The sequence below is a fragment of the Mauremys mutica genome, chromosome 1, assembly GCF_020497125.1.
Source record: "Mauremys mutica isolate MM-2020 ecotype Southern chromosome 1, ASM2049712v1, whole genome shotgun sequence".
In the NCBI taxonomy this organism is placed as follows: Eukaryota; Metazoa; Chordata; order Testudines; family Geoemydidae; genus Mauremys; species Mauremys mutica.
This window is the reverse complement of record NC_059072.1, coordinates 240,234,621-240,261,696: the sequence shown is the minus strand read 5'-3', so window position 1 is coordinate 240,261,696 and position 27,076 is coordinate 240,234,621. Positions and strand designations below refer to the sequence as shown.

At 42.0% G+C, this 27,076-nt stretch overlaps 1 protein-coding gene across 2 annotated transcripts; it reads right to left on the bottom strand.

Annotated features, from left to right (window-relative positions):
- Positions 1-2,674: 2,674 nt before the first annotated feature.
- On the bottom strand, positions 2,675-27,076 carry CRLF2 (cytokine receptor like factor 2). Of its 2 annotated transcripts, XM_045010581.1 has the most exons (9): positions 26,862-27,076; positions 26,387-26,578; positions 18,858-18,969; positions 15,887-16,062; positions 14,435-14,574; positions 12,635-12,794; positions 9,859-9,970; positions 5,831-5,915; positions 2,675-4,362 (listed from the first exon to the last, which is right to left on the bottom strand). In XM_045010581.1, the coding sequence occupies exons 2-9, from the start codon at positions 26,460-26,462 to the stop codon at positions 4,105-4,107; spliced, it is 1,119 nt and encodes a 372-aa protein (XP_044866516.1). In that variant the 5' UTR covers positions 26,463-26,578; positions 26,862-27,076; the 3' UTR covers positions 2,675-4,104. The 2 variants fall into 2 exon arrangements, with proteins under 2 accessions (XP_044866516.1, XP_044866523.1); XM_045010588.1 differs by lacking the exon at positions 18,858-18,969.

The window sequence follows — 27,076 nt, the reverse complement described above, 5'->3', positions numbered from 1 at the left end:
CCTGAATCACAAAGAATCTCTTTCTCCTTATCTGTCACTCAGTGCAAAAGCAGGGGCGATGATCCCACTGTTTCCCACTCAGAAAGGCATTCAAAAAGAAATAAACAGGCCTGGAGGAAAAAGGTAAATTGACAAAGAATCAAGTGAAAGAGTGGGATGATGGCAGGAAAATGGTCAGGCCTGTGGGATCTGTGCAATTCAGGTAGAGAATTGTGCAACATCTTTTTTTAGCCACCTAATCACATTATACAAGTTGCTTTGACAAAAGACAGGGCCTGTGTACGCTGTGGGCAGCATGGCATCGTAGCACCAGCAAAGGGATGGGCTCGGCTAAGTGCGCTCTGCATGGATAGAACTAGGGCAAGGGAAAACAAAGGTGTGTCACATGAATGACCAGGAAGAAGGGACATCACTGCACTAGTTAAAGTGGCAGCCCTACTGCTTGTAATCCCTTGATTTAAAATTAAAAAAATGAACCAACCAAACAAAAAATCACCTTGCTGTAATGGGGCTATAAATTATCCTGAGGTGACAAACCATTTGTACTGAAAATACCAGCAGGCGTGTGGATAAGAAAATCATCTGCATTGGTCTGGGGTAGCCCCTTACATAGCATTAGGCCCCAGCCCTGTATTATGATCCATGCAAACAGACTACAGTGCCTGTGTGAATTGCAGTATGAGAAAACATAAAAATGTGTGCTGCTACAAAGGAAGTTGTTTGTTTGCAAAAAAGGGAAGAAAAACTCAAAGCTCTGAAAGTGTCAACATAATAAACTGCACGAAATGGCCTTCTAGTCCCCAACTAGGGTTGCCACGTGTCCAATTTTCAACCAAACAGCCAGTAGTAAAGGGACCCTCCCAAACCCTCCCCAGACTGGTGAAAATGAGCGTGTGAGTGAGGATGGGGAACAGCGAGCGACGGAGGGAGGGGGGATTGAGTGAGCAGGGCAGGGCCTTGGAGAAGTGTGGGGGCAAGGGTGTTCGGTTTTGTTCAGTCCGAATGGGCAATCCTATCCCCAAAACAAGAGAAGAATAAAATATAAAGAGTGGATTCCAGATTTTCATGCCTACATTTTCAAATGATTTTAGGTACCTCCAGTGTGCGGGGGAGGGCCCAGCTTCAGTCACCTGGCGGGGCTGAATGCTCAGTGCTAAGCACCCACCCACATGACATCAAACCCCTTTTAGGTATCTCAAGTCCGGCACCCAAAAATTCAACCCCCCCAAATTATTAATCACTTTCGAGAAATTTGGTTTTAAAATATGAAGTCAATTGGAACTGGGGAGTCTAACAAAAGAACTCTTAAAACAATTGTTCTCTAATCTGCTGTATAAAAGAATACCACATTTTTAAATTAAGTCTCTTAAATTTCCTTGTATGCGTCTTTAAGAAAATAAATTATGATAAGATAATGAGACTGCTGACAATGGCATATAGCTAATCTGCATTTGCTAGCAGAAAGTATCTCCAACAGCCAGTGATGGGACACTAGATAGGGAGGGCTCTGAGGTACTACAGAGAATTCTTTCCCAGGTGCCTGGTTGTTGGGTGTTGCCAAAATGCCCCAAGACCAACTGACCACTATATTTGGGGTTGGGAAGGAATTTTCCCCTGGGTCAGATTTGCAGAGACCCTGCGGTTTTTCCGCCTTCCTCTGCAGCATGGAGCATGGATCACTTGCAGGTTTAAACTAGTGTAAATGATGGATTCTCTGTAACTTGAAGTCTTTAAATCATGATTTGAGGACTTCAGTAACTCCACTAGTGGTTATGTGTCTATTACAGAAGTAGGTGAGTGAGGGTCTGTGGCCTGCATTGTTCAACAGGTCAGACTAGAGGAGCATCTGTCCTTAAAGTCTATGAGTCTAAGATACTCAAATCTGTACCTTAAGTTATAGGATAACCATAGGAAGAACTTGGAAGGCTATCGCAACATCCTGTTGGTTTTTGTTTTTCCCACTACATACAGGGGGTCAGAAATGGGATCTGATTCATTTACTCATATAAAAACATCATGGAAAAGAAATTGTCCTCAGAAGTATATTTGAGTTTGTAATAATATTTGAAGTACCTCAGACAGTTTTAGCATAATAAGTTGCATATCTTGAACATCTGATGTGGCAATAATATGGTTATGATAGCAGTCAAGGGATTTTCTGAAATCACTGAACCATCTATATTTCAGTTATTAAATGTCACACCTCTTAATTTTCTCACTTCCCCTCCCAAACTGTATATGTGACACATTTTGGGCTAGATCCTCAGACACCACAGAATGACTAAAGCCTTATCACATGTAACCACAAGAATCAACTTCAACACTTGTAAGAAAACATCTTTTATATTTCTTTAATCAATATTTTTAACAGCTTTGAATACGTGTCTATATGCATGTGGAAGACAGAAATTCTATTTTGAAAAGAATTTTGAGATTTAAAAATGTGGCTTCATTCTGAATCAGAACAAACTCCCAAATGTATATTCACAAAGGTCCAAAAACACAAATTGTTTCAGTTGATCAAAATGTTTTGTTTCTGTTTTGACTTTTTATTTTATATTATAATATATAATATAATACATTAAAAATTCAAAATGAAAAGTCATTTTAAAATATAAAAATTGATTTATTTTCCTGAAAAAAAGTCAACGTGCCATTTTTGACATTGTGGTGACTTTTCTTTCTCTTTTTCTTTTTCTTTTTTATTTTCTCCACAATGAAATTTTGGTAAAATCAACATTAGTTCATAAAGCATTTTATTTCAAAGGCACTTTACTGTCTCACAGAAAATGACTTCATCAGTGGTTTTTCTGACAAGCTTCATTTCCATACAATAATGTCAATTTACACTAACTGAGAAGCTAGACTGACATATTAATCCTTGGTGTACCTACTTTGCCTTAAATAGACTTATGCCAGGGATGAATTTCATCCTAGATGTTTGACTACAATGTTTGCTTTCAAGAAGCATGCACATTAAATGATGTAGGAAGACATACAAAACACAGTTTGGATGAATCAAGTGGGTTTTCCCGAGTCTGCTATCTAAGAGAACAAAAATATGACATATTTTAGCTGAAGTTGGAACACATACAATAAAAGGCTGATATATGAACAGCAAGTCATTAATAAAATCTACGGTTGCTGAACATGCTAAAAGAAGATTTAAAATATCAAGCAAAGATGAGACTTTCTCGGTCAAATCAATCCTGCATTAAGGGTAAATTATCCCATTTGTCTACAAGAATGTGTCTATTATATGAAGAGAAAACCTTAAGGACATGGGCATGACTGGATGCTATGAGCCTGATCTTGCAATAAGGTCCATATACACAGACTTCTGTGCCTGCATGGACCCCCTACTACATTTGAAATGGCTGCCCAAACAGAGCTCATTGCAGGAACAGGACCCAGTGTGATTCTGTACATCCTCACTATCATATTCCTGTGGCAAATTCTGTTTTTTTCAGATGCTAGCTCCATTAGGTGCGGTGCAAATGTTCACCCACCCATGAGAGCTGCTAGAAGCATTGTGCTTGCGGCAGGAAGGATGACTTCTGGAGAGCAGAGAGTGCACAGCGCCTGCCATCCCCTTTGGAAAGGTGTCGCATGTACTCCACCATCTTCTGCTACCGGGTGAGAAGGAGAAGGCAAGTCGATGATGCTGCCTTAACTCTTACATTTTCTGGCCACTCAGGGAGGCTAGTGCTATTGTTTTCATTAACTGCACGTAATACGTGCACTCTCTCAGAGGAAGGACTGTGTTTGTGCCCAGCTCTTAAAAGTTGTGCAGTGAGTGAGAAGGGCTCCTTGAACGCTCGCCATGCAGGACGGGGCTCGGTTTAGCCATAGAGATGGGCCCACACTAGATCCCCCAAACCAAATACACCTGAATTGCCATGCCCTCTTGTTTCTCTAATGGGCCTGCATAGGCTGTTGCTAAATTCTGGGAAGTTGCAATCCAGATCCAGATTGGATAGCTTTCTATGTTATGCTAGGCAAGCCTGATCCTAACTTTTTACTGTACTTAGATGCTCCTTTAAACTCATCAGGATCCTGTGTACCTTTTCCAGATACCATAGGTTCCTACTGCATTAAATAGTTTCATAAGATGACATACTTGTCTTCATTCATACAAAACTTAAAACTCCTGAAAGAAACTGTATCACTGGCTGCTGGTGGCAGGCAAGTGTTATGAGCAGAACTCAGATAATCTCTTTCATTCATGTTTGACAATTCACAAAGCTTTTCACTAGCTTCCTTCTCATCTTCTTGCTCAGTTCTCTCCTCAATGATGCACTCATGTTCTACATATTCCATCTTGGTTTGGCCCATTGCATTGTCAGTTTTGTCAATCCATTCCTAGGAGAATGAAATGTTGGTGTCAGCACATGCCCTAATTTCATTTGAAGCAAGCACAGGCTACAGTGACCTTCACCATTGCTCCAGTAATGGCATGAACCCAGGACCTACACAACTGAGAGATGTCATGTTGGAAAGAAGGAAATAGCAGGCAAGCAGGAAATAAGACAAAAGCAAAACACATGAATGCACACAAAGAACAAGGAAAACTTCAAGAAAATTACCACTAAGGACACCTTCAATGTTGGATTTAATTATTATATAGCACTTACAGTGATAGGTGCCTTCAAAATACACTAGATGAATACATTACATCTCTCCCCCCCCCTCCATTTGTCATGGTTTTGCAAATTCTTTAAGCCAAGTCCTACCTCAATCAAAACTAAAATTGACTTCAGTGGGATATTTACCTGATTAAGGATCAGGCCCTTTATTATTATTTTGCATTGTATTATTAATTATTATTATTTTGTATCTTTTCAAACTTACCTTGGGCAAGTACATTTTTGACTCACAAGTAAAACATTATTATTGGTTTTCATTTTCATTACCATTGTAACGGTGGCCCAGTAGCTATTATGCATCAGATAGTGAATATTCCTAATTATTTTGCCAGGCTGCTTTCAGCTATAGCATAGTCTAAATGGTAAGGTGTTGGGCAGATTCAAGAGTATTCAAATAAAAATGATCTTCATGTAAGCTACATACATTTCAACTTAACGGGAAGCAAACACTAAGTTCGTTCCTCGGTCAGGCTGTCTGAAGATTTGCTGTTTCACAGCAAGACATGTGCTAAAGGATTGGAGGGAATAGTGGTAAGTCGGGAAACCATGGTTAGTTTTGTAAAGGACAAAGGCTTGTGGCTTTTTGTGACAGGTGATTGTACAATTTTTTGGCAGGCTGTGATCTCTGCTTTTGATACTGGCCACTATTGCTTCAGTCTTACCCTGTCTGTCTCATAGCTATTATAGAATATGAGGGATACAAGGGACCTCAGGAGGTCATCTAGTCCAACCCCCTGCTCAAAGCAGGACCAACCCCAGACAGATTTTTGCCCCAGATTTCCTAAATGGCCCCCTCAAGGATTGAGCTGATAACCATGGGGTTAGCAAGCCAATGCTCAAATCACTGAGCTGTTCCTCCACATACTGTCTTTTCGACTTTCACTACAAACTCCCCTGGGCAAGAACTGTCTTTGTACAGTCCTTAGTACATTGAGTCCTCTTCTATGATTGGGGTTCCTATGTGCTACTACAGTGCAAATAAGTAATAATAATCATTCTTCTGTAAGACTAGGTGGTCAAGTAGTAGAGTGAGAGGCTGCTTTTGGATCAGAGAGCACTTAGTTTAAACTTCAAAAGAGACCACAAAGGTAGGCTGCATTTTTTAAATTATGTGCAAAGTAGGATTGTTGTGTTGGAATGAATGCAACCTCACCAAGGAAGTTCAAGAGTGCTTGGATATTTACCTGGAAGTTTCCATTATGATCATTAAAGAGATCAGAAAATATATGCTTTGGGTCAGGTATAACAGGCATGACTGACTTCTGAAATCTGTAAATAGAACAAAACAAAGGAGGGTAAGCATTCAGCTGCTCTAAACTCTGCCAGCTGGTAACTGTCCCAAAGGAACTATCCATTGGCAGGGAATTACCTGAGCACAACATATCTGACCATGTCCCCTCCCTTCTGGAGTTGTGGTGTAGGAGCCAGTCATAGTGGTTGTATGCCTGCTGCAGAACTGAGGCCTGTTTCTGCTTTTCTGCTATTCAGAGTAGCATAAACAGAGTGCAGAGGAGAAGCAATTCTGGGCCTATAACATCCATGGGCTTTCCAGTAACACTCATCTCCAATAATGTAACTGTGGTACAACAGCATGGAATTTTTCAGAGGAAAAAAGCTAATTCTGTGGTTTTGGCAGTTGGCAGCTTTTGTAGAGCTGTAATAAGTGTACTGTAGATCTAAAATGATGGGCACAGACATGCGAACCATAAATCTTAACATTGGCATCATCTTGGGCTGACTTTGTATGACAAAGTATGGGCTGACTTTGCTCATCAGTGCAACAGAGACTGATGCCAAAATCACTGGTGCTTTGATCTTGTCCAGTACTGAAGCTGGCAGTTGACAGAGAAACAAAGGAGTGAAAGTCAACTTATCAGTAATAGGAAAAAACAGTTGGTTTTAAAAATTTAATTTGGGCTCTACATAGGAGCAATAAATAAAGTGGAACAGACAACATTTTGCCCTGAAAAAGTCTCTTTTAATTTCCTCTGAAAAAACTACTCTAGTCCTGGCCTGTGTAGGCCTCATAGGACTGGAAGAGTCACCTCTGCACCCTCACAATCACCCTAGTGGTCCCTGAAAATGAAAGGAAGAAAAATCTGGGGAAGTACAAGAAAAGGAAATTCCACAGTGCGGCATATCTGGAAGCCTGAATTAAGGTGTTGGCTTCCAGCTCCTCAGCAGCCATTAAAGCTGACTTCATTATCAGGTAAGTAATTGAGTGCCAAGTAGTGTGATCTTGAAGTCAAATCCAGCAATAGCATGGGAATTAAAAGTAGATCCTTCCTGGCAGCCAGTGTTCAGGGATTCTACACTTGGCAATCTGAGAAGCTTCAAGTACAAATCAAGAGGTGCTGCAAGGCCACTGTATGGAATTTCATAGTTACTCTGGGAAAGACTGAGGCTATGTCTACTCTAGAGACCTTACAGTGGCACAGCTGTATCGCTGTAGCTGCCAACTGTAAGGTCTCTTGTGTAGCCGCTCTGTGCCTACAGGAGAGAGCTCTCCTGTCAGCATAATTAAACCACCCCCCAAGGAGTCAGCGGGAGAGCTTCTGTCGGTGAAACTTATGTCAGTCAGGGGTATGTTTTTTCACCCCCCTGACTGACAAAAGTTTTACCAGCAAAAGTGCTAGTGTAGACAAACCCTTAGCTTTCAAGGGCTAGACCCCTCCCACAACTCACACATTGTTGGAAGGCTGACAGAAATTCAGCTGGGAGAGACGGTCTCTCTACTTTATTTTTAAGTCCTATTGATGTTTGGAAAGAGATGGTTTGTTTTATATTAAATGGGCAGATGTGACCCTTTAAAGTCAAGCCTTCCAAAATGTAGCCATTAGCTGTATTATCGTTATTTGTATTACTGTAGTGCCTGGGAGCCCCAGTTATGGATCAGGACTCCATTGCACTAGGACAGAAGTTCCCCAACTTGGTTCGTGGCTTGTTCAGGGTAAGCCCCTGGTGGGCCGCGGGATGCTTTGTTTACCTGAGAGTCCGCAGATACGGCCACTCACAGCTTCCAGTGGCCGCGGTTCGCCATTCCCAGCCACTGGGAGCTGCGAGTGACCATACCTGTGGACGTTCAGGTAAACAAAGCGTCTCGCGGCCCACCAGGCTTACCCTGAACAAGCTGTGAACCAAGTTTGAGAACCCCTGCACTAGAACAAACATGTTTTCTTTCATGTAGCCTTCATGCCCAGAGACCCTTTCCCAGGTCCACCTGCCATGCTTCCACTCTTTCCTGTTCTACTGCTTTGTCAACACAAGAAAGTTGTACTCATTTAACTTAATATCAGTTTTTAAAATAATTTGCCTAAACCAATGCAAACCCTTGTATGGATGCTCTTATTTGAGGTTAAGGGCGGCTTATTTTGGTTGAGCTTAAACTGATTTCTAACTCATTTGAGCTAGACCAAAATAAAATACCCCTGCTAGCTTTAATCTAGCTAGTAGAGCTAAAATAGCAGTGAAGACCTCGCAGTACACACCCTACCAGAGGCTAGCAATGCCAGTACACATTCAGGATTCTGGAGACTTGTACATCCTGTGCTGAAGCCCATGCTGCTGGGTCTATACTGCTATTTTTTTAGCAACCTAGTTAGATTAAAGCTAGCATGAGTATGCCTACCTGAGCTGCAAATCACACGTTTGATTGCAGTGTAGACATAGGCTGGGTTACTTCACAAAACACACTTCTTCAAGGAGAATTTTAGTCTATGGTTATAACACACACACACACACACATTTCTTTTCTTCACCACCCTCCCCTCACACATCCCTGCCCTATATTTGTCCCCTTATATTGTGCCTGTCTTAATTTAAGTTGCTAATCGCCATGCATAATGGTTATACAATAGGAATATACAAACAATAATGAATATTCTCAACTGCAGCTTCTTTAAACACCATTCAAGTTCCATCATAGCTATCACTCTTGCCACATGCACCCTTTTAATATTTAGTACTGTAGCTAAAAAAACAGCCTAAATTCTCCTTGGAATTGCAAGCCAGAAGGACTGTTAACAAGACAGAATGCTCATAAAATGGATTTTCTTTTGCATGCTCACAGCTGTTACAATTATGTTGCTTCCAACGTGCACGTTGGTGCCACAAAGTTTCAGTTTTTGTTTCTCACATTTCATTTGTAATAGATCGGATGGGGCAGGAAGGCAAGTGAGGGAGTTGGTAGGAAGAATCTAGTGCCAATGTTTTATAAACCCCAGCCAGGAGATGCTATTTTTAAACTATCTTTACAATTGATAAAAGAAAGAGAAAAGCAAATGCAGATGTCTTGGGGCTTTGATCCCACATTTGTCATTCAAGCAGTAATTTAAGTAAGGATTATTACAATAATACTATTCCATCCAAGGGGCCCGAAGTGCTTTCCAGGTACTACTGACAGAATCTTCACAACATCCCTGAGGGTTAGGGTAGTCTTGTTAAGGCAATTAAACAGATCAGGAGCCTGCCACACTCTTCACCTCTCCTATCCCCTGCTCCTCTACCACTATTTGAAGCCCTCCCATGTAATCACCCTTTACACCTTTTCATCTTTTACCTGCATCCTTTTCTTGCTCATCCATTCCACCACCACCTCCCCTATCTTCCCCTTTCACATCTTTTGCACTCCTCCTCTTTACTTTTGTCATGCTTTCTTCTTTGTTACCCTGCCTTTCTCACCCTGCCACTCCATCACCCTTCCAATTGTCACTCTTCAGATAGAAGGAAATTCTCACTTTCTGTTCTTAGCTCCTCTAGTAGAAAGTATGTGTCTGCAGCTGCAGAGTTCCCTGCTTCTATGGCGGTGAGGGTCGGGATCTCTGATTATAGACACTCCAGAGACGTGCTCTGTACAGGGATGGCAGCAGGAAACTAAAGAGTGAATGATTGGGTCGGCAGTCCGTAGACTGTAGGCTAAAGGTGTCAGAGATTCTTTGGTTGGGCAATGATTTCATGGCATCATAAAGATCAGTGGGAGTCTATTAGGTTGGGGAGTACATTTAATTATTCTTTGTTTTCCAGTATCATCTACAATGTGCGAGGCACAGGACACAACCACAAGGAACACACAATCCCTGCCCTTGAGAATTTTCACTTTAAGAGGACAAACAACACTGGATGGTGGGAGAGGGAGAGAATCAAAATATGCATTTTTTTTTACATATCTTGTATTATCATGACACAAATATCAGTAGGGACCAGTAACACTTACCTTTGGCATTTGCACACAAAAATCTGAACGAGGAGTATTACTAGGACTGCCAGCACAGAAATTAAAAGGATTACATTGTCTGACAGAGGCTTTATATCATCAGCACATGAATCTAGGAGTAATCACAAAAATAATATTTTAAAATGTCATGTTTCTATAAATGTAAATTTATAAATGTACCTATTGCAGATGTTTAAAACACTTTAAAACAGCAATGTTAAGGAAGAAACAAGACAAACTAATCTAACTCTGCAAAAGAAAACCACAGTTCCTTCACTCTTGCAATGAAATGCCTTCTGGTGATGTTGGAGAGACAAGGTGGGTGAGGTAATATCTTTTATTGGACCAACTTCTGTTGGTGAGAGAGGCTATGTCTACAGTACGGACTTTACATCAGCACAGCTGTACCACTATAGTTCTGCCGCTATAAGGTCTCCCATGTAGCCACTCTATGCCAAGGGAGAGCTCTCCTGCTGGCATAATTAAACCACCCCCAAGGAGTGGTGTTAGCTACGTCAGCAGGACAGCCTCTCCTGTCAGCATAACCCTGACCACATCAGCACTTTTGATGGTGAAACTTATGTCGGGGGAGGGGAGGGTGCCAACAAACGTTTTACTGACCAAAGTGGTAATGTAGACAAAACCAGAGGCAAGCTTTTCAGCTTACACAGAGCTCTTCTGCCGGTCTGGGAGACTACGTTCCTATAAAGCCTAGTGAATGGCACTTTGTGGAGATCTGATTTGAAGGTATGGGGACTGAGTGACTGCCTGTGTTTATGTAACTACAGCAACTCTCTCTATTGGTTCATGGTACTCATTGCGAGTATTGCTTTCCAGCAAAGTGATAAGGGATCATCCAAACCTACTAAAGCTGATGAAAAATGTCCTGTAATTTAATGTGGTCTGTCTTTGAGACTGTATTTAGAAGAACAAGGCACAGTATGGCACTAGGGGTCTTCTTAGATCCAAAGCTTCTACTTGATGTTCATGTAGCAGCTGCTGGCAAGAGTGCCGTTTTTTTCATTGTGCTTGGCGAGGAATGTGCAAAAGAAAAGGTCAGAGGCAGACATAGCCAGAGACATGATTTTCTGGAGTGCTGCATCTTGAGATGTGGCTGCATCTTGATACCACCAAACACTGAAGCTGGTGCAGCAGGTGGTTACTTGCTTATTGATGCTGTAACACTAGTGATCAGTGAGCTGCACTTTCTGCCTGTTTGTAGACGGAATACAAAGTGGTGATTTTAACTTACAAATCCTTAAAAGTGAGCTGGCTACTTGGGAGACACCTTCTCTCGGCTTACACTGGTAGAGTTCTCTCATTTTAAACATGATGGGATTGCTGGTGTGGCAGTTTCTGTGAAGACCACTCAACTCTGGGTTATACTTCCACCTTTGGCCTGCCAGAACCTGGATCTGTTAACCATCCAGACATGCTGAAAAGCCCTTCTGTTTTCAGAGGATGTAGGGAATGATGGGCTGATGGTTAAAGGCATTTAGTCTTAATTGGCTCTGGGTATTTCAATTTTATTTTTATTGGCGGTTATTGTGGTATTCTATTTTATTCTATTACTATATTGCACTACATTCTTTGTATTATCTCATAATTATAGTGATTATTGGATGTATGAACTATAGCTAAATTTCCCAGAGCTATGGATGGGAATTTTGCATTTATAAATCAAAATAAATAAATAAATAGCAGCAAGGAACCCTGAAGAGTTCTATCAAACAGGTATGTCAGCAGCATATATATCTTACAGACTGGCCAGACAAAGTAGATAAAACTGTGGGAGAAAGGAAAAGGTATTATCTAGAACAAAAACATTACATCATACATATGAGATCTCAGTGGCAGAGGCAGCATCTTTTCCTTATTTATCTCTGTCATTGAAAAATTTCACACAACATTTGAACAATCCATGAATCAGCTTTGTGTATAATTATCAATGTCACTGTAATTCTGAAATTGTTCAGTGACAAACTTCCCACTTTAGAGGGAAATTGTACAGGGCCTAGCACAATTGGAAACTAATTTCATTTAGGGTATCTAGGTGCTACCGTAATACAAAGCCTGTTTGTTACTGGCCAAATCAGTACTTGCTTGGGACAGTTACAGCAACATAGATATGAATTGAAGGATCAGGCCACCAACCCCAATTTGCATTCATGAATCAAATTATGTTTGAAAGGGCTATGAATTAACCTGATCCATCCATCATCATGATGGCAAATTGCAAAGGGACGTATTCTCCTTGCAGATTGAGCACCACCCACATCAATCTCTACCTGGTCCTTTAGGTGGTCTGGCTAGATATTCAGTTTATGTCTATTGCTGGCAAATTTATTGTGCCACCAAAGCTTTTGGTGAACAGATGATTGTCAGCTGTGTAGCAGCATTCCTAGATAAACATGCTTCGTAATTCATTGGTATTCCATCCTATCAATATCTCTGTACCAAGAAAGCCACTGAAACCAAACCATCATTGATGGAGGTGGCTGTCGGTTTCAGTTTCAAATATCCTCATTTCTGATCTTGTCCTGCCACTTAATATGGAGCAGTGATCAAGTTTCACTTCCATGTTATTGTCTTAAATCATTGATGCACTTCAGGGCAAAGGCCAGAATGCTCAGTGCTGCTTTAGACTCGGTTGTTCCACTGTTGACTAGATCTTTACTTTGAATTAACCTGATGCACCACCTGACATCCCGTCTCCCAGCCTCCCCTCCTCTGATTGTATTTCCAGCTAAGAATATGAATGTATCTTAGCATTTACCAAGTAAGCTGCCATTTCTCCAAACTGTTACCTCTGCCCATTCGCTGGCATAAGGAATTCTATTGCAATCGAGTGTTCTTTCCAATCTAACCCGGAAGGAGTAGCACTTTTCAGGATCAAACCCTTGCTCTTCAACTTTGCAACATGCAGATTTTCTAGACTGGACAGGAAGATATTTGATCATTAATTATTAGTTCCAACATATATTTTTCTTCTCACCGTATTATACTATATCATTGTAATAACAAACCTGAGAAATGGGCTGACACTGTTGGGATTTTGTGGTTCCCAATGAGTCAGATGCTGGGTAGAATCAAGGGAGATATTTGATCATTAATTATTAGTTCCAACATATATTTTTCTTCTCACCGTATTATACTATATCATTGTAATAACAAACCTGAGAAATGGGCTGACACTGTTGGGATTTTGTGGTTCCCAATGAGTCAGATGCTGGGTAGAATCAAGGGACTTCGATTTGATGCGATGCGATGCGATTCAATTTGATGTGATTCAATGTGATTCAATTCAACAAGGCTTTATTCAATGTGCACAAAGGAGAGCCCCTGGTACAAAAATCAGGCAGAGTCCCTCCAGCAAGGAGCCCCTCCCCTTGCTATTTTATAGCACATGGCACTTACATAACAAGTTACATAACATGAACTTCTAACCAATAAGAGTTAACCTTTCCATATATGGATTTGTTTATCACATGCCCATAGTTCTCCATTCCACATATTGTGTTCAACCCCCTCCCCCTGGCCTTCTCTAGAATGTTCCTAGGATGGTGAGCCACAGCATGCCTCCCTATGCATAAGCACTCTGCAAACCACATTTTATCCAAAATGAATACAAGCATCCCTTCAACACAAATAGAACATGCCCAAAAATTTTAGGAGCTCTGGATCTTGGCTGGATTTTCCTCGTTCCAACCCATTTCTACCATTAAACAATGATACAATTGAGTTAACATATAGTTCTTTGTTACATTTATGCCTCAATAATTATTTACAGTGAAACAAACAGAATTAGCTTTGGTCCACAAAGCATACATACGTTAGTTATGAGCCTAGGAAGAATTAATTCCATGAAATGAAATGTAAAGCTGGTATTTATGTTCTAGATAAATAAAATGCCTGGAACATTGTCTCTTTCCCATCTCCTGTTCTCTGTTGTTTTTCTTCTTTCTCCCATTTTTTCATCTTCATTTCCCACTTATGACTCCCCTCCCTGCTCCCATTCTTTATATATTGCCTTTCCTCTATGTCTTCTTGACATGTGCATATGCAGTGAAGTGTAACTCCCTTGAAATGTGGTCATTTACTGGAATGCTGACATTCAGCACACATTAGATATCCAGTAGTCTAGCAAATGTTAGGGCTTGCCTTCACTGATAAAAAAGATGTGTTTTTTACTGGGGGTAACTAACACTTCTGAGCTATCCTGAGATAAAAATACAGTGAAGACCAGCCACTTAGTTTACCATGAGGTAAACTCCTCAAGGCCAATCCCTGGAGGAGGTATAGGACTGTTTTGCTTGACAACTTTACCTTTCTTTAAATTAAAGTGTCTGGCCTTCAGCATATATTTACCTCAGGATAGCACAGGTGTGTTCGTTACCCCAAAGGAAAAAATGCACCTTTTTTGCAGTGAAAACTAGTCCTTATTCTGCTGCCAGCCCATCAAGTGTATGTTAATGGGATGGGATGGGCCTGCTGGGAAAACCTATGCTGTCTGTTCTGTGGAGCTGCCACTCCCATCTCTTTCCTGTGTTAAGTGAGAATTGCAAACTCTACTCACCTGCCATTCTTCCTCATACTCGCTTATATACTGAAGTTCAAGCTGCAAGCACCTTGCTGGTGTCTTTGGTTTATTACATTCTATAGTAACTCTATCTCCTTTCCAATGGAAGGTTATGTTTTCAGGTGGATTGGGTTTTACTGAGGAAAAAAACAGATACAAATTACACAATACCCTTTTAAAATGAATCACTGCATCTCACTTCAAACCACCGCCCCCACCCACAAGCCTTCCTGGAATTCTTTAGACTGTTATGCAGTTCAGAGCTCCTGAAAGGTTCAGTTCTCCAGCTGGCCTGTTTTCTGTGCATCAAAATGTAATTCAGACCGATGGCATCATGCATTTGTGCTGTTCTAAATTGACATATTGTGTACAGATGGTCAGCTGTTATGGACACAATATTTGGAACCATTTGATTGTTTACCTCTTAGCAGTGGAAGTTGCATCTTCATGAGAGTTGGAGCATAACACCCCTTCCTAAAGTACATTAGTGCACCCTCTCTTTTGATCCACCCCACCTGCAAAGAAATCTAACTACTTTATTCCCATTCCTGTAGTATCTGAGCACCTGGTAAATATTACTGAACTTTCACAACACCCCTGTGAGGTCTGAAGCACTATTATCTCTGTTTTACGGATGGGAGACTCAGGCACAGAGATCCAAAGTGACTTGCCCAATGTCTCACAGGATGTTTGTGACAAAGCTGGGAATTAAACCTGAGTTCCTGAACGCCACTCCAGTGCCTTGGCCATAAAACTACCCTTCCTCCTGGGAAGCTGTCCTAACTTTATAAGACATGCTCAATGATGTTCTATAGCTGGTTTATTTTATTTTATTTAGTATTAGTTCCTACTATTCTGTAGATTTCTTTGCAATAATAGTCATTACATGTTGAACCCATAAGACACATCTACATACATAAAACCAATAAAAGTGTAAGAGAAATAGAAATGCCTTTCTCTTACTCTTTCAGTGCTTTCTTACTGTAACCTGTTGTCATTTTGGCATTGTGATATCATATATTTACCCCTCCACTATGAAAATGGAACCAAGGCTTCCAGTTGTTGCTACATGTATGTTTACATGTTTTACATAGTCAACTATACTAAATATTTCAAAATCCAAACATACCTACATTTTGAGTGTTCAAAACCCAGATCTCGATCTGAATTTGGGGGCCTTTATTCAAAACAAGTAGCCCCAGTGAAGACAATGTGACTACGGAAGTAAGTTTTGAAGAAGCCGCCTCAGTATACCCAAACAGAGAACGATATTCTATTTTGTCCTTCCTGATAATATTTTATACACTTAACTAATTCATCGTCTTCCTTGATAATATTTTATACTCTGAAATAGTTCTCTCTCTTCATCTCAGACTCAGTACAAAAGAAGATCATTGAAGGCACTAACATTGCCAAGGAATTTGGTAATGTCATTGCTCACTCACTTACTAAAGAAATCAGATTTTAGCATATAATCGAAAAGCTCTTCAGTTCCATTCTTATCCTTAAAAGAAATGTTAAGAGTGGGTCCCTCTGTCTTGAAGAGACAGCCAGAATTGTAACCTTGGTCAAGTATATAGTTGGGGCATTGCTTCCAAGCTCTGTTTTGAAGAGCTGTGCCAAATCTACAAGTAAAAACAAAATAAAATTAGTTAACGCAGTTATTTTGTTATCTATTGAAATGAGTAAGCTGCTTTTTGTCACTTTAGCTTATTAAAATACTTCTCCCAAATGATATTTGCATGGGAGATTTATAGATGGGATTTTCAAAGCGGAGAAGGAGAGTCCAGTACCCAATTCCCATTGCCTCTCCAGACATCTGTTCTTTACAATTTGAGATTGTGAGGTTTCTTTAATCTAAGAAGGGAAGGGTTTGCTTTAACAAGTGTGTCAGACATTCACCCTTTGATGACATGTCCTATTTCTACACCATACTACTGGAAATGCTGTCTCATATACCCACTAACAATTGAATAAACCTCCTACTGGCTGACTTGTCATTGACCCAAAGCAATTATAAAGGTTTCATTTCCATTTTCAGCTTCAACTGATTGTGGCACAGCTCTTAATTAAACACCAGCTAAAGCTGTGAGTGTATGTGAAAAATGGTTCCAAATGTTCTGACACATGGGTGGGCATCAGAAGAATGGACAAAACTGTGGGTGTAACCACCTGCATGCCGCTAAGTATTCAGCAGATCTGATGATTAGTTTGGAAAATAGGGTTGTGGTGTGGAGCAAACATGAACAAGTCTGCATATTGATCTGAATCAAATATAAGCTTCTCTTTCATTTGCGGGTGTAGCTCAAGCACAACTTGGACTGAGTGAGATGTCTAAGGGTACGTCTATACTTACCGTCCGGGTCGGCGGCTAGCGTTCGACTTCTTGGAGTTCAATATATTGCGTCTAATCTAGACGCGATATATCTGTAAGCAGAGTCAGGATGACCTCTACCCTAACATCTGATGGCAAATTGTGGGGAGTGTGGAAAGAATTTCAGCTATTTGCATTGGCATGCCCACCCCACTTAGCATAACACACAGCAGTCTGGTATGGTTATTTTCGCAGCTGTGGGATCCCCAATTTCTTTGTTATTGGGGCAGGAGAAATAAAATGTTGTCACCCTGATTAAGTAAATGAGGAACTACAAAACTGTCTTATGATAAAGGGTTTCATTATCAACTAAATAGCACTTGCTAGACAAGGGACATGGGTTCCAAAACCCAGTGAATGGAGAGAGGCTGGGGACAGGTATCTGTACCTGGTGGTGCAGGCGCCTTGTATGAGCCAGAAGCACCAGTTCCACCTATGTCTCTCTCCACTGTGGAATGTCAGAGTTAATTTTTGATTCCCTTAAGAATCTAGATACAGGTTACTGAGCTGAATTCACTTTGGACCAGTAGTGCACTGGCACTAGGCTCTCCTACTGTGTGTTGAAATCACTAAGAGCTGAATTCACTAAAGAGCTGGAATTGCTGAGCTGAGAGCACTGAGTACTGTGCTAACGAGTGGGGGAGCCTGAAGCTATACTGTGGAGCAGAGCAGCTGGCAGAGTGGAGCCGAGCAGTTTCTGAGGACGGCTGGAGTGGATCACAGGACAGCTGGTGGACCAGAGCAGCTGGCAGAGCAGAGCAGCTGTGGGATGGGTGGAGCAGCCCACGAAGCAAGCGGAGCTGAGCAGTTGCGGGGACGACTAGTGGAAGCAGAACCCCACGGAGAGGCAGGGCAGTTGGCCCCGAACCACATAAAGTGCCCCTTTCTACCCAGGCTGGGGAGGGGGACCTCTGCAGAGAGACTCTTGAACTCTGGGGCTGCACTGACCCGGGACAGAGACTTTTGGATTGTGGGACTTTTGGGACTGTGGGTGATTTGGGGGTTGCTGGACTCAAGGGCCCAGAGAGAAGGACACGGCCCAATTTCCTGGGGTGGATCTTTGCTCACGGTTTGATCTATGAACTCTAGCTGAGGTATTTTCCCAATTTAATGCTTGTGTTTATCTCATGTAATTAAACCATTTCTGCTACACCAAGAGTCTGTGCTTGCGAGAGGGGAAGTATTGCCTCCTCGAGGCGCCCAGGGGTGTGTGTAAGATTTTCCCAGGTCACTGGGTGGGGGCTCGAGCTGGTTTGCATTACGTTGTAGGGAAGGGACCCCTATGTATTGAACCCGGCCCTTGCTGCTATTGTTTCGGCCTGGCAGAAGGGTTACATATCGAACTCCGAACGTGCTCCCATCGACTCCGGAACTCCACCACCGCGAATGGCAGTGGCGGAGTCGACAGGGGAGCCGCGGACTTCGATCCCGCGGCATCTGGATGGGTGAGTACTTCGAACTAAGGTAGTTCGAGTTCAGCTACGCTATTCGCGTAGCTGAACTTGCGTACCTTAGTTCGACCCCCCCCCCTTAGTGTAGACCAGGCCTAAGGGTAGGTCTGCATTGCAATTAAAACACCCACAGGTGGCCATGTCAGCTGACTCAGGCTCGCAGGGCTTGGTTCTACGGGATTGTAAAATTGTGGTGTAGACGGGCTGCCAGACCCCCCACAAGCCCAAGTTAGCTGACACAGGCCATGGGTATTTAAGTGCAGTGTAGATATACTTTCAGAATCACTAAGCAAAGCCCAGGGGCGGCTCTAGGAATTGCGCTGCCCCAAGCAGGGCGGTGCGCCGTGGGGTGCGCTCTGGCGGTCGCCGGTCCCTCGGCTCCGGTGGACCTCCCACAGGCATGCCTGCAGATGCTCCACCGAAGCCGGGGGACCAGCAGACCCTCCGCAGGCACGTCTGCGGGAGGTCCACCGGAGCCGCCTGCCGCCCTCCCGCGGCACGCCGCCCCAAGCGTGCGCTTGGCGCGCTGGGGTCTGGAGCCGGCCCTGGCAAAGCCATTAGCCAAGGGGAAGAGGATACCACTGCCAATACTTACCTGTAAAAAAAAGTCACAGTCCTGTCAGGGAAATAGTCTTTAGCTACCCATGTTATCTGCATCCGTTCACCATTGAAATTGACTGGTGTGATTTTGATGGTTTCTTTCAAACCTGTCATTGCAATGACAGACAAAACAATTTCAACCCCAGAAATCAAGGACATGACCACACATTTATTAAGAGACCAGTAGTTCTGATTTAATTACTCCACAGTCACAGCCACAGTCAAGGCAGGGAAATAAGACTAAAGGACATATAGAGGTTAGAAATATAGGTGGAAAATAATAATGGTATTGATATTGGAAAAGTGCAAAACAAGGCCTCTGCAGAAATATAATCTGAAACATTTGGAAGGAGAAACCTGGAGAACAGTAGTGAATGAACTATACCTAGGAACTGTTAGGCCTGGTCTACACTAAAAAATTAGATCGCCCCAGCTGCATTGCTCGGGGTGTGAAAAATCCACACCTCTGAGCGATGCAGTTAAGCTGACCTAACCCCCCGTGTAGACACCACTAGGTTGACAGAAGAATTCTTCCATTGACATAGTTACAGCACCTCAGGGAGGTGGATTACCTACACCAATGGGAGAACCTCCCAGTTTGTGTAGGTAATGTCTACCCTGAAGCACTGCAGCAGTGCAGCTGCAGTGCTGCAACTGTGCTTCTGTAGCATTTCAAGTGTAGACAAGTCAATAGTGTACAACAATAGATATGAGTCTGCAAAGCCATGTGGCGGCACAATAAGCCCATAAACATATGCAGAGACATCACACAGCAGAGCAGGTTGATGTCAGTCCCTCATTATACAACTCCAGTATAACCGCCCTGGAAGATTTCATTTTGTTCTGTGCAGCACAATACCAGAAAGATGTCAGCAGATTAGGGGGAATGCAGAGAGTAGCAAGGAAAAATTATTAAGTATTTGGGAAAGAAGAATGATGGTCCTGATTTCTTCTCTCACACCAGTTTTCAATAGTTGTAACTCCAGAGTCTTCAATAGATTTACTGCAGATTGGTAGCAGTCTGAGAGAAGTATCAGATCTGAATTTGGGTAGCTTGTGGGGCTATACTGAAATTCAGTTCTGAATAGCTCTTCAGAGGAAATCTAGCCAACTTTCTGATATTTGGCTTCAGCCAAATAATATTTCAAATACCTGCTTGAAGTGGAATCATTAGAAAGTGGCACTGCCTCCATATAGTATATGCAGCATCACTGATTTGGCCATTTTTTATCCCTCTCCTTCCGAATTAGTTTGGCTAGTGTCCCAGATTTGGATCAGTGGATAAAAAGGAATTTTATGGTTTCTCCCAATGGGACCTGGCCACTTCTACCTACCTCCTTATGGCCAGGTCACCTCAGAGCATCTTACTATTCTCACATCCTCTTTCCGCTCCCATCCTCCTGCTCCCCTCTACCAGACTTCCCTCTCGCTCAGATTCTAGGCATCTGATCAAAGCCAATGCTGCTTCCAGTTATTCAGGCTTGATTAGAATACCAAAGTGGTACATAAAGTATATTCCTCAGAGCCTGACTAACAGACACGATAAACAGATACAAATATTTGAAGGGTGCATATATCAAGGAACCAGAGGAATTCTTCTGAGTTATACAAGAAGCATAACTATAGGTAGTGGAATGAAATCAAGAGTAAGAAAATTTATGCTGAATATCAGAAACAAAACTCCTAAAAATGAGCTTTATAAATTGTAGGTTCCAGTTATCACATAATACAAGAAAAATTACTATAGGGAACAATTCTCCACTTGCAGGATACAGGTGATTGGGCCTGATTCTTATTGACACAAAGGCCGCTTTACACATCTCTGGCCGTGTGAAAGGGCCTTAAAGTGGGCATAAATTATATCTGTGAATAGTTAAACAAATTTATTGTGTTCTTTTCCTTACTTTCCCATCACATCTCTTCTTTTCAATAAAGATCCCATATTATTAAATTTTTAAAAATTGAAATATTTTTATAATAGTGTATACAGAACACTAGACATCTTGAAGTCCCTTTACACACATTAACTCATTAGTCTTCACAACAGGCTGTAGGGGCAGGCAAATAAATATTTTGATTAATATTATTATGACAATTTTTCATTATAGAAACCAAGTAGGAATTGTTAACTTTCATGTGTTAGAATCATAAAAAACAAATAGTGCATGTTTGCATTGCATGCTTGTTTAATCACATACTTTGAAGGCTAAGTCAAATTCAATGCTCATTTAGTTTTCCAATGTCAGAATGCACTGAGTTATAGGTAAACATAATGGCAGGCAGTAAAGAGGTGTTCCTATCCATATGTAGGAGCCATATGTAGGATCCAAAATGACTCTGGAGTACCTTGAAGCTCATATGCTATCTGCTGGCTATGAGTCCTTCTCAAGGGGAATTACTTCTTTAATGTCTTTCAGCCAGCTATTGCTCTATGGAACTGTGAGACATAGCACCGGACTTTTTTTAGGGGAAGTACTGGTCTGAATTTCCTTATATACACCTGAGAAATATTGTGGGTGGCCAGATGTGAACATTTTTGTATTAATTCCCCTTCAAATTTGTGGTGACTATTCGTACATATCTTGAAGTTTCCTCCTACATATCACAAGGACCTCTCAACATACTCATAAAAAATAAACCATAATTCCTGTTCTTTTGAACAAGTCTATAATTTATTTCTTTTAACAAGGAATAACTAATCCCTGTGGAAGATGCCAGTTTGGCATTTAATCCTTGGTCTCAATGGTGAGATTACCAACAAGGATGCCAGCTCTAGGGCTAGTTGTGATGATCGGGTATTTTTGGGATGTGGACACAAGTGCACTGAGAAAGGGATCAGAAAATGTAACTTATTTTACTTAGAACACCTCATAGCCATCATATGCTAAGGGCATTTGATCACTGCTGACCTCCTGTCCATACTAATCAGTGACTAAGAGGTGAAAGGTTCTGTAATCCCATTATCAATCCCCTGAACCAACCCTTCCTCAAGGCCAAATCCTGAAGCTCTTGATTAAGATTCTGCCTTTCCCTTCCATGTACAAAGGGGAGCCTAAATGGAAAATTCCCCCATAAACCCCCCACCCCATAGAGGCCTCTCATCAGGAACTATGTACTGTTCCAAGATCTGCAGACTCTGAGTGGACACATCAGGGAAGCCACCAGGGCTCCTCTGGAGTCCCTTTCAAAAGAAAATAAAGGCTGCCAGGGAAAATCAGGGTCAGCTTCTGCCTATTTAGAGAGAACACCCTTACCCACCCTTACACACCCCTCATAAGCACAAGGCAGAATCCCAGGTTCTGTGATCATTTCCTTCTGACATCCCAGAGGGGTTGGAAAGGGATGGGGACGAGGTGGGGCCAGGGGTTCTCATCCTCCATGAAAAAGCCAGTAGAGATGATTGGTCACAAAGGACAGAGTAAGTTGCTTCCCACAAAGAATGCCTCCTGGTTCTTCTCCTGTGGGAGGATAGCTCCATATTATCCTATCGTATAGGCTGTGCCTTAAAGGCTCAATCTAACCCTGGATAAAGACCTTATATTGTGGTTTTATATGTTTTTTGTTTGACCTTAAAGACTGTCATTTTGATTCCAAGCCTGCAAAGACTTACCCATATGCTTAACTTTAGATTTAGTCCTCTTGTCTTCAGTGGGACTATGTGCATTGTGTAAAGCTAACCATATGCAGGAATCTTTGCAGAATCACGGTCTTATTCTGCACATAACTATAGGCCAGCTGCATATTATGGACTGGAATTCTGGGATTTTCACATCTGTATTTGATATCTAGCAAAATGGTCACTGATGTGCACACCTTGTAAATACATTAACAATAAACAGTGATTAATTAATAGAAAGAGAGTGGGAGGTTATAATAAATCATCTGGTGAGGTAGGAACAATCTGATGTACTCTGGTTTCTAAGAACTTCATAAGAGGTAAGTGATGACATAACCTGTTAAAGATTTTAAAATAATGTACACAATTACAGAGGACTTATATAATTTTAAATACCTTTTAAAATCATTTGATTATTAAAGTATGCTTTGCTGTTGAGGAAATGAACATCAGATTCTGCACTTTTTTGGTTTGATTTAGTATTACAAACACATTTCACAGCCCTCTCCAGTACAATATGTGTTCCAGAGAAGGGACCAGGGACTAGATCCTCAGACTCCCCCTGAAATTAATGGGAATAAAATACCTTTGAGGATCTGGACCAGCGGGGGCTTCAGGCACCAGCGCTCCAAGCGCGTGCCTGGGGCGGCAAACCGCGGGGAGTGCCCTTCCAGTCCCTGCGAGGGCAGCAGTCAGACAGAGGGCCGGCTCCAGGCACCAGCATTCCAAGCTGGTGCTTGGGGTGGCAATCTGCAAGGGGCGGCAGTCCCTGTTGTTTTGCCCTCAAGCAGCACGCGGAATTGCCGCCGCCGCGGGCGGTGGGGACAGTCCGTGTGCCCTTAGGGCGGCAGGCGCATTTCCGCAGCGGCGGCAATTCGGCGGCAGCTTCTATGTTTAGCTGAAGCCGCCGTGGACAGCTAAACATAGAAGCTGCCACCAAATTGCTGCTGCTGCGGAAACGCGCCTGCTGCCCTAAGGGCACACGGACTGCCCCCGCCGCCCGCGGCGGCAATTCCACACGTTACTTGGGGTGGCTAAAACTGTAGAGCCAGCCCTGGTCAGACAGCCTTCGGCAGTGCGCCTGCGGGAGGCCCGCCGGTTCTGCGGATTCAGTGGCAATTTGGCAGCAGGTACACTGGAGCTGCAGGACTGGGGACCTCCCACAGGCATACTGCCGAAGGCAGCCTGCCTGTCGTGCCTGGGGCAGCAAAAAAGATAGAGCCACCCCTGATCGGGACCCATGCTCTCTCCTTAAGTATTGGGACAGTACTGTGTGCATCTTTACAAATAATAATATAAATAAAGAAAATGTATTATATAATATTTTAAAAGGTTGACTCAGATCAGCATCCAGTAGTTTGGATTCTTTTCCATAGCTTATCCGAATGTTGACAATCCCCTCTTACGCACTACACTTCCTGCCCCTTTTGCTGCAGGGATGCTTATTGTCCTCTATGGGCAGACACTGCATTTTTGGAAGGAGAACCATCTTCTGCCAGTGGAAAGTGGCTTTCATGGGAGTCAAGTCAGATAATTTTAACTTAGGGGGTGAGGGTGGGAACAAGGTAGAGCGATACAATGGGATATTTTCTCCCCCTTTCATAGGCTTCATGATTACAAGGAGGATAGGTGGGATGGTCTCAAACATTGAATTATCCACACAGTCAGGATCCTTACAAGCCAATCTGGTGCCTCATTTCATAATAATTGTAGCCTCTATTTTGCCCACTGCCCCACAGTTGCACAAGGGCAGGGAGGTCACATGACAACCCAAAATGACAGGGAAGAAGCAGGGTTATTAATTAATGATCATTATAATTATTTGTTACTGTAGCATGGCTGGAAGCCAAGGCCCCATTGTGCTAGGTGCTGTACAACCATACAGCAAAAAGACAGTGCCTGCCCTGAAGAGCTGTTCTGGATCCATGCCCTGTGTCAGCCAGCAGACATGGCCAAGAACTCAGTCAGGAGCCTGCTGCACTGCTGGAAGGGCCACAGCAAGGTCAAACACTTCCAGCTCTGGGGAGAACTCTACTTTTGTTCTCTGCGGGAAAATTCTTGCTGGAACTCCAACAGCATTGATGGTGCACCACATGGCCCTCAAAGACAGGATCTTATCAGCACAGTTGAGCACTGAATGCACCAAAGTGTGTCGAAGCATAAATATATGAAATATGTGGTCTCTGCATGTGCAGTAAGTCATCTGATAGGAAAAAATAAGCAGAAAATGTAACTATTAGTTGAGCCCACCATCCTCAATCATTTATGCAAGTAGAACCCAGAGCAATTAGGTAAGCAGCAGAACTGAGAACCACAAGTTATGTTTTTCTTTATTATTGAACCAAAAGGAACACTGAAATGTAATGGAACAGACAAAAAACACATATCTACAAAGATAACAGAGTGGAACACAACTGTTCTGGAACGTTGCAGTCTCACCAAAACAACAAAACAGAACAAAAAAAAAACCCACTTCTGATTTCCCCAGACTGATTAAACCTAATAAGTAACCACACATGCATTAGCTCCTAGCCTCCTATATTGAACCAACCTGAGAATGATACCCTGCAACTGATCCTGCAGCCGCTGCTTGCACTGAATATTACTTATCCATGACAGCAATCTCATCTAAGTCAGTAGAACTACATGTAGGAAATAGTGCTACTCAATATAAGCAATGAAAAGCATGGAATGAGCTCCCATGACTCAGAATAAAAGGTAAATGAATCCCTGTCTTAAAAATGAGGGGGAGTGAGATGGAGAGAAAGAGAGTGCATATGCCTAGGGGAGATGTATTCCTTATTACATCTACTGGGCTTCATAGCAGGCGGAAGTGGCCCACAATTGGTAGGATCAGCAGACACTGCAGTACCTAGGCACTACTAGGCTGATTTTTCACAGCCTTGCATCTTGTGAGGTCATTTATTCGTGTACAAATTGGATCTAACATGTGTGAATAGTAGAGTGTTACATCCACTTTGTAAATAACTACACCAGGTAATTAGCACTGGAACATTGGTCCTTGTGTCACTGAGTTGCCATAAGTGATATGTTTCAGACATATCATATAATATAGAACAGATTTATAAAGAAAATGATAAACTGTTGGAAGAATCTTAAACCATGATTTTTTTCATGAAATTCAGAAATGAAAAACAGTAACTTAGTGTTAACAAGAATGAAGGTTAAATTATCATCCATGTGTGCTGGGTGGGTTTTCTTTGTGGATTTTTGAGTCAATTTGTTTATTTCTTAGCATGAGTAATAATGATACTATGCAATATAACTAAAATCTCAAACAGATATTCTAATGTCCAAGTTACCAAATATCCATTCTGTTACTGTGGAATAATAATAAGTGAGGTTTTTCCCTCTGGGAAATGTATAATTAAGTATATACTTTTTCAGTATCCACAGGTCAATGGATAGCTGCATATTTTCCCACATATTGTTTAATATGAAAGAATATTAAGTAAGTCTTACTTTAATCTCTGGTTTTTAATATGAATGTCTGGCCAGAAGATTGCACTTCTATTTTTGTACATGATCCCCTGCTAGCATAATTCATAACTTTGGCAGTGTGTACCACTCCTCAGAGTTTTAGGAGGCCCTCCCCTTATTTCAAACACAACTTTACAAAGGTCTTCCATGAATGTGAACTGGAAGAAACCATTTTAAATATTTCTGTTCTATCCCTATAGATATATAGATTTGTAAAGAAACAGGGGTCAAATTCATGCCTGGTGTAGCTCCACTGAAGTCATTGTGACGTTACACCAATGATAAAGCAGGCCTTATTTTTTTAAAAGGTATTATACTGGATAAAACACGAAGCAAAAAAGCATCCACATAAATAATGTGAATCTGCACATCAGGTTTTAAAATTAATATCTGGAAGTTCAACTTACTTTGTGCAAGTGGTTGAGAAGCCACCAGGTTGCCCAAGATAAAGATTGCTGCATGGGCTGGAAGGACTAACCCCATACTTGCAAATTTTCATTAGACTCTGATCAGATTACCACTGGAAGCCTTGCTAGCATTTCTTCATGAGTAATCTTAACCTCCAGAGTTCACCGCTTAATATCGGAGACTGGAAGGAACTAGAGGAAATGACAACAGGAAACAAAAAATTAATTTTCATGTAGATACAAATGTATGAATGAAATATATATTACTACAGGACAGCAGCACTTCACGTGTCTGCCTATGTTATTCACATTATGTGATACCACTGTTAGGCAGAAGAATAATAGTAATTGAATAATAATAATTACTAGTATAAGGCTTAATCATGCCTATTAGCCTCTGGTCTGCTTTGGGGGACAGGTATTTTTAGCACTGAAGGCACTCCAGGACTCAGTGCACCATGACACACTCCATTACCTGGCTCTATTACTGACCACAGTTCCACAAGCAGGGGGAGAGCAGGATCCACGAGTAAGCAAAGGAGAGGGGGCCGAATATTCTGGCATTCTGGGGAAGCACAGTAGCTGGTATAGCCCCGAAGAGGATGCAGTATGTTTTCCCCTCTGCAGCTAAGTGGTCCCCTGGTTGCTGTACAAGGGCCATAAGATGATTTTTTTTCTTGCCACACTTTC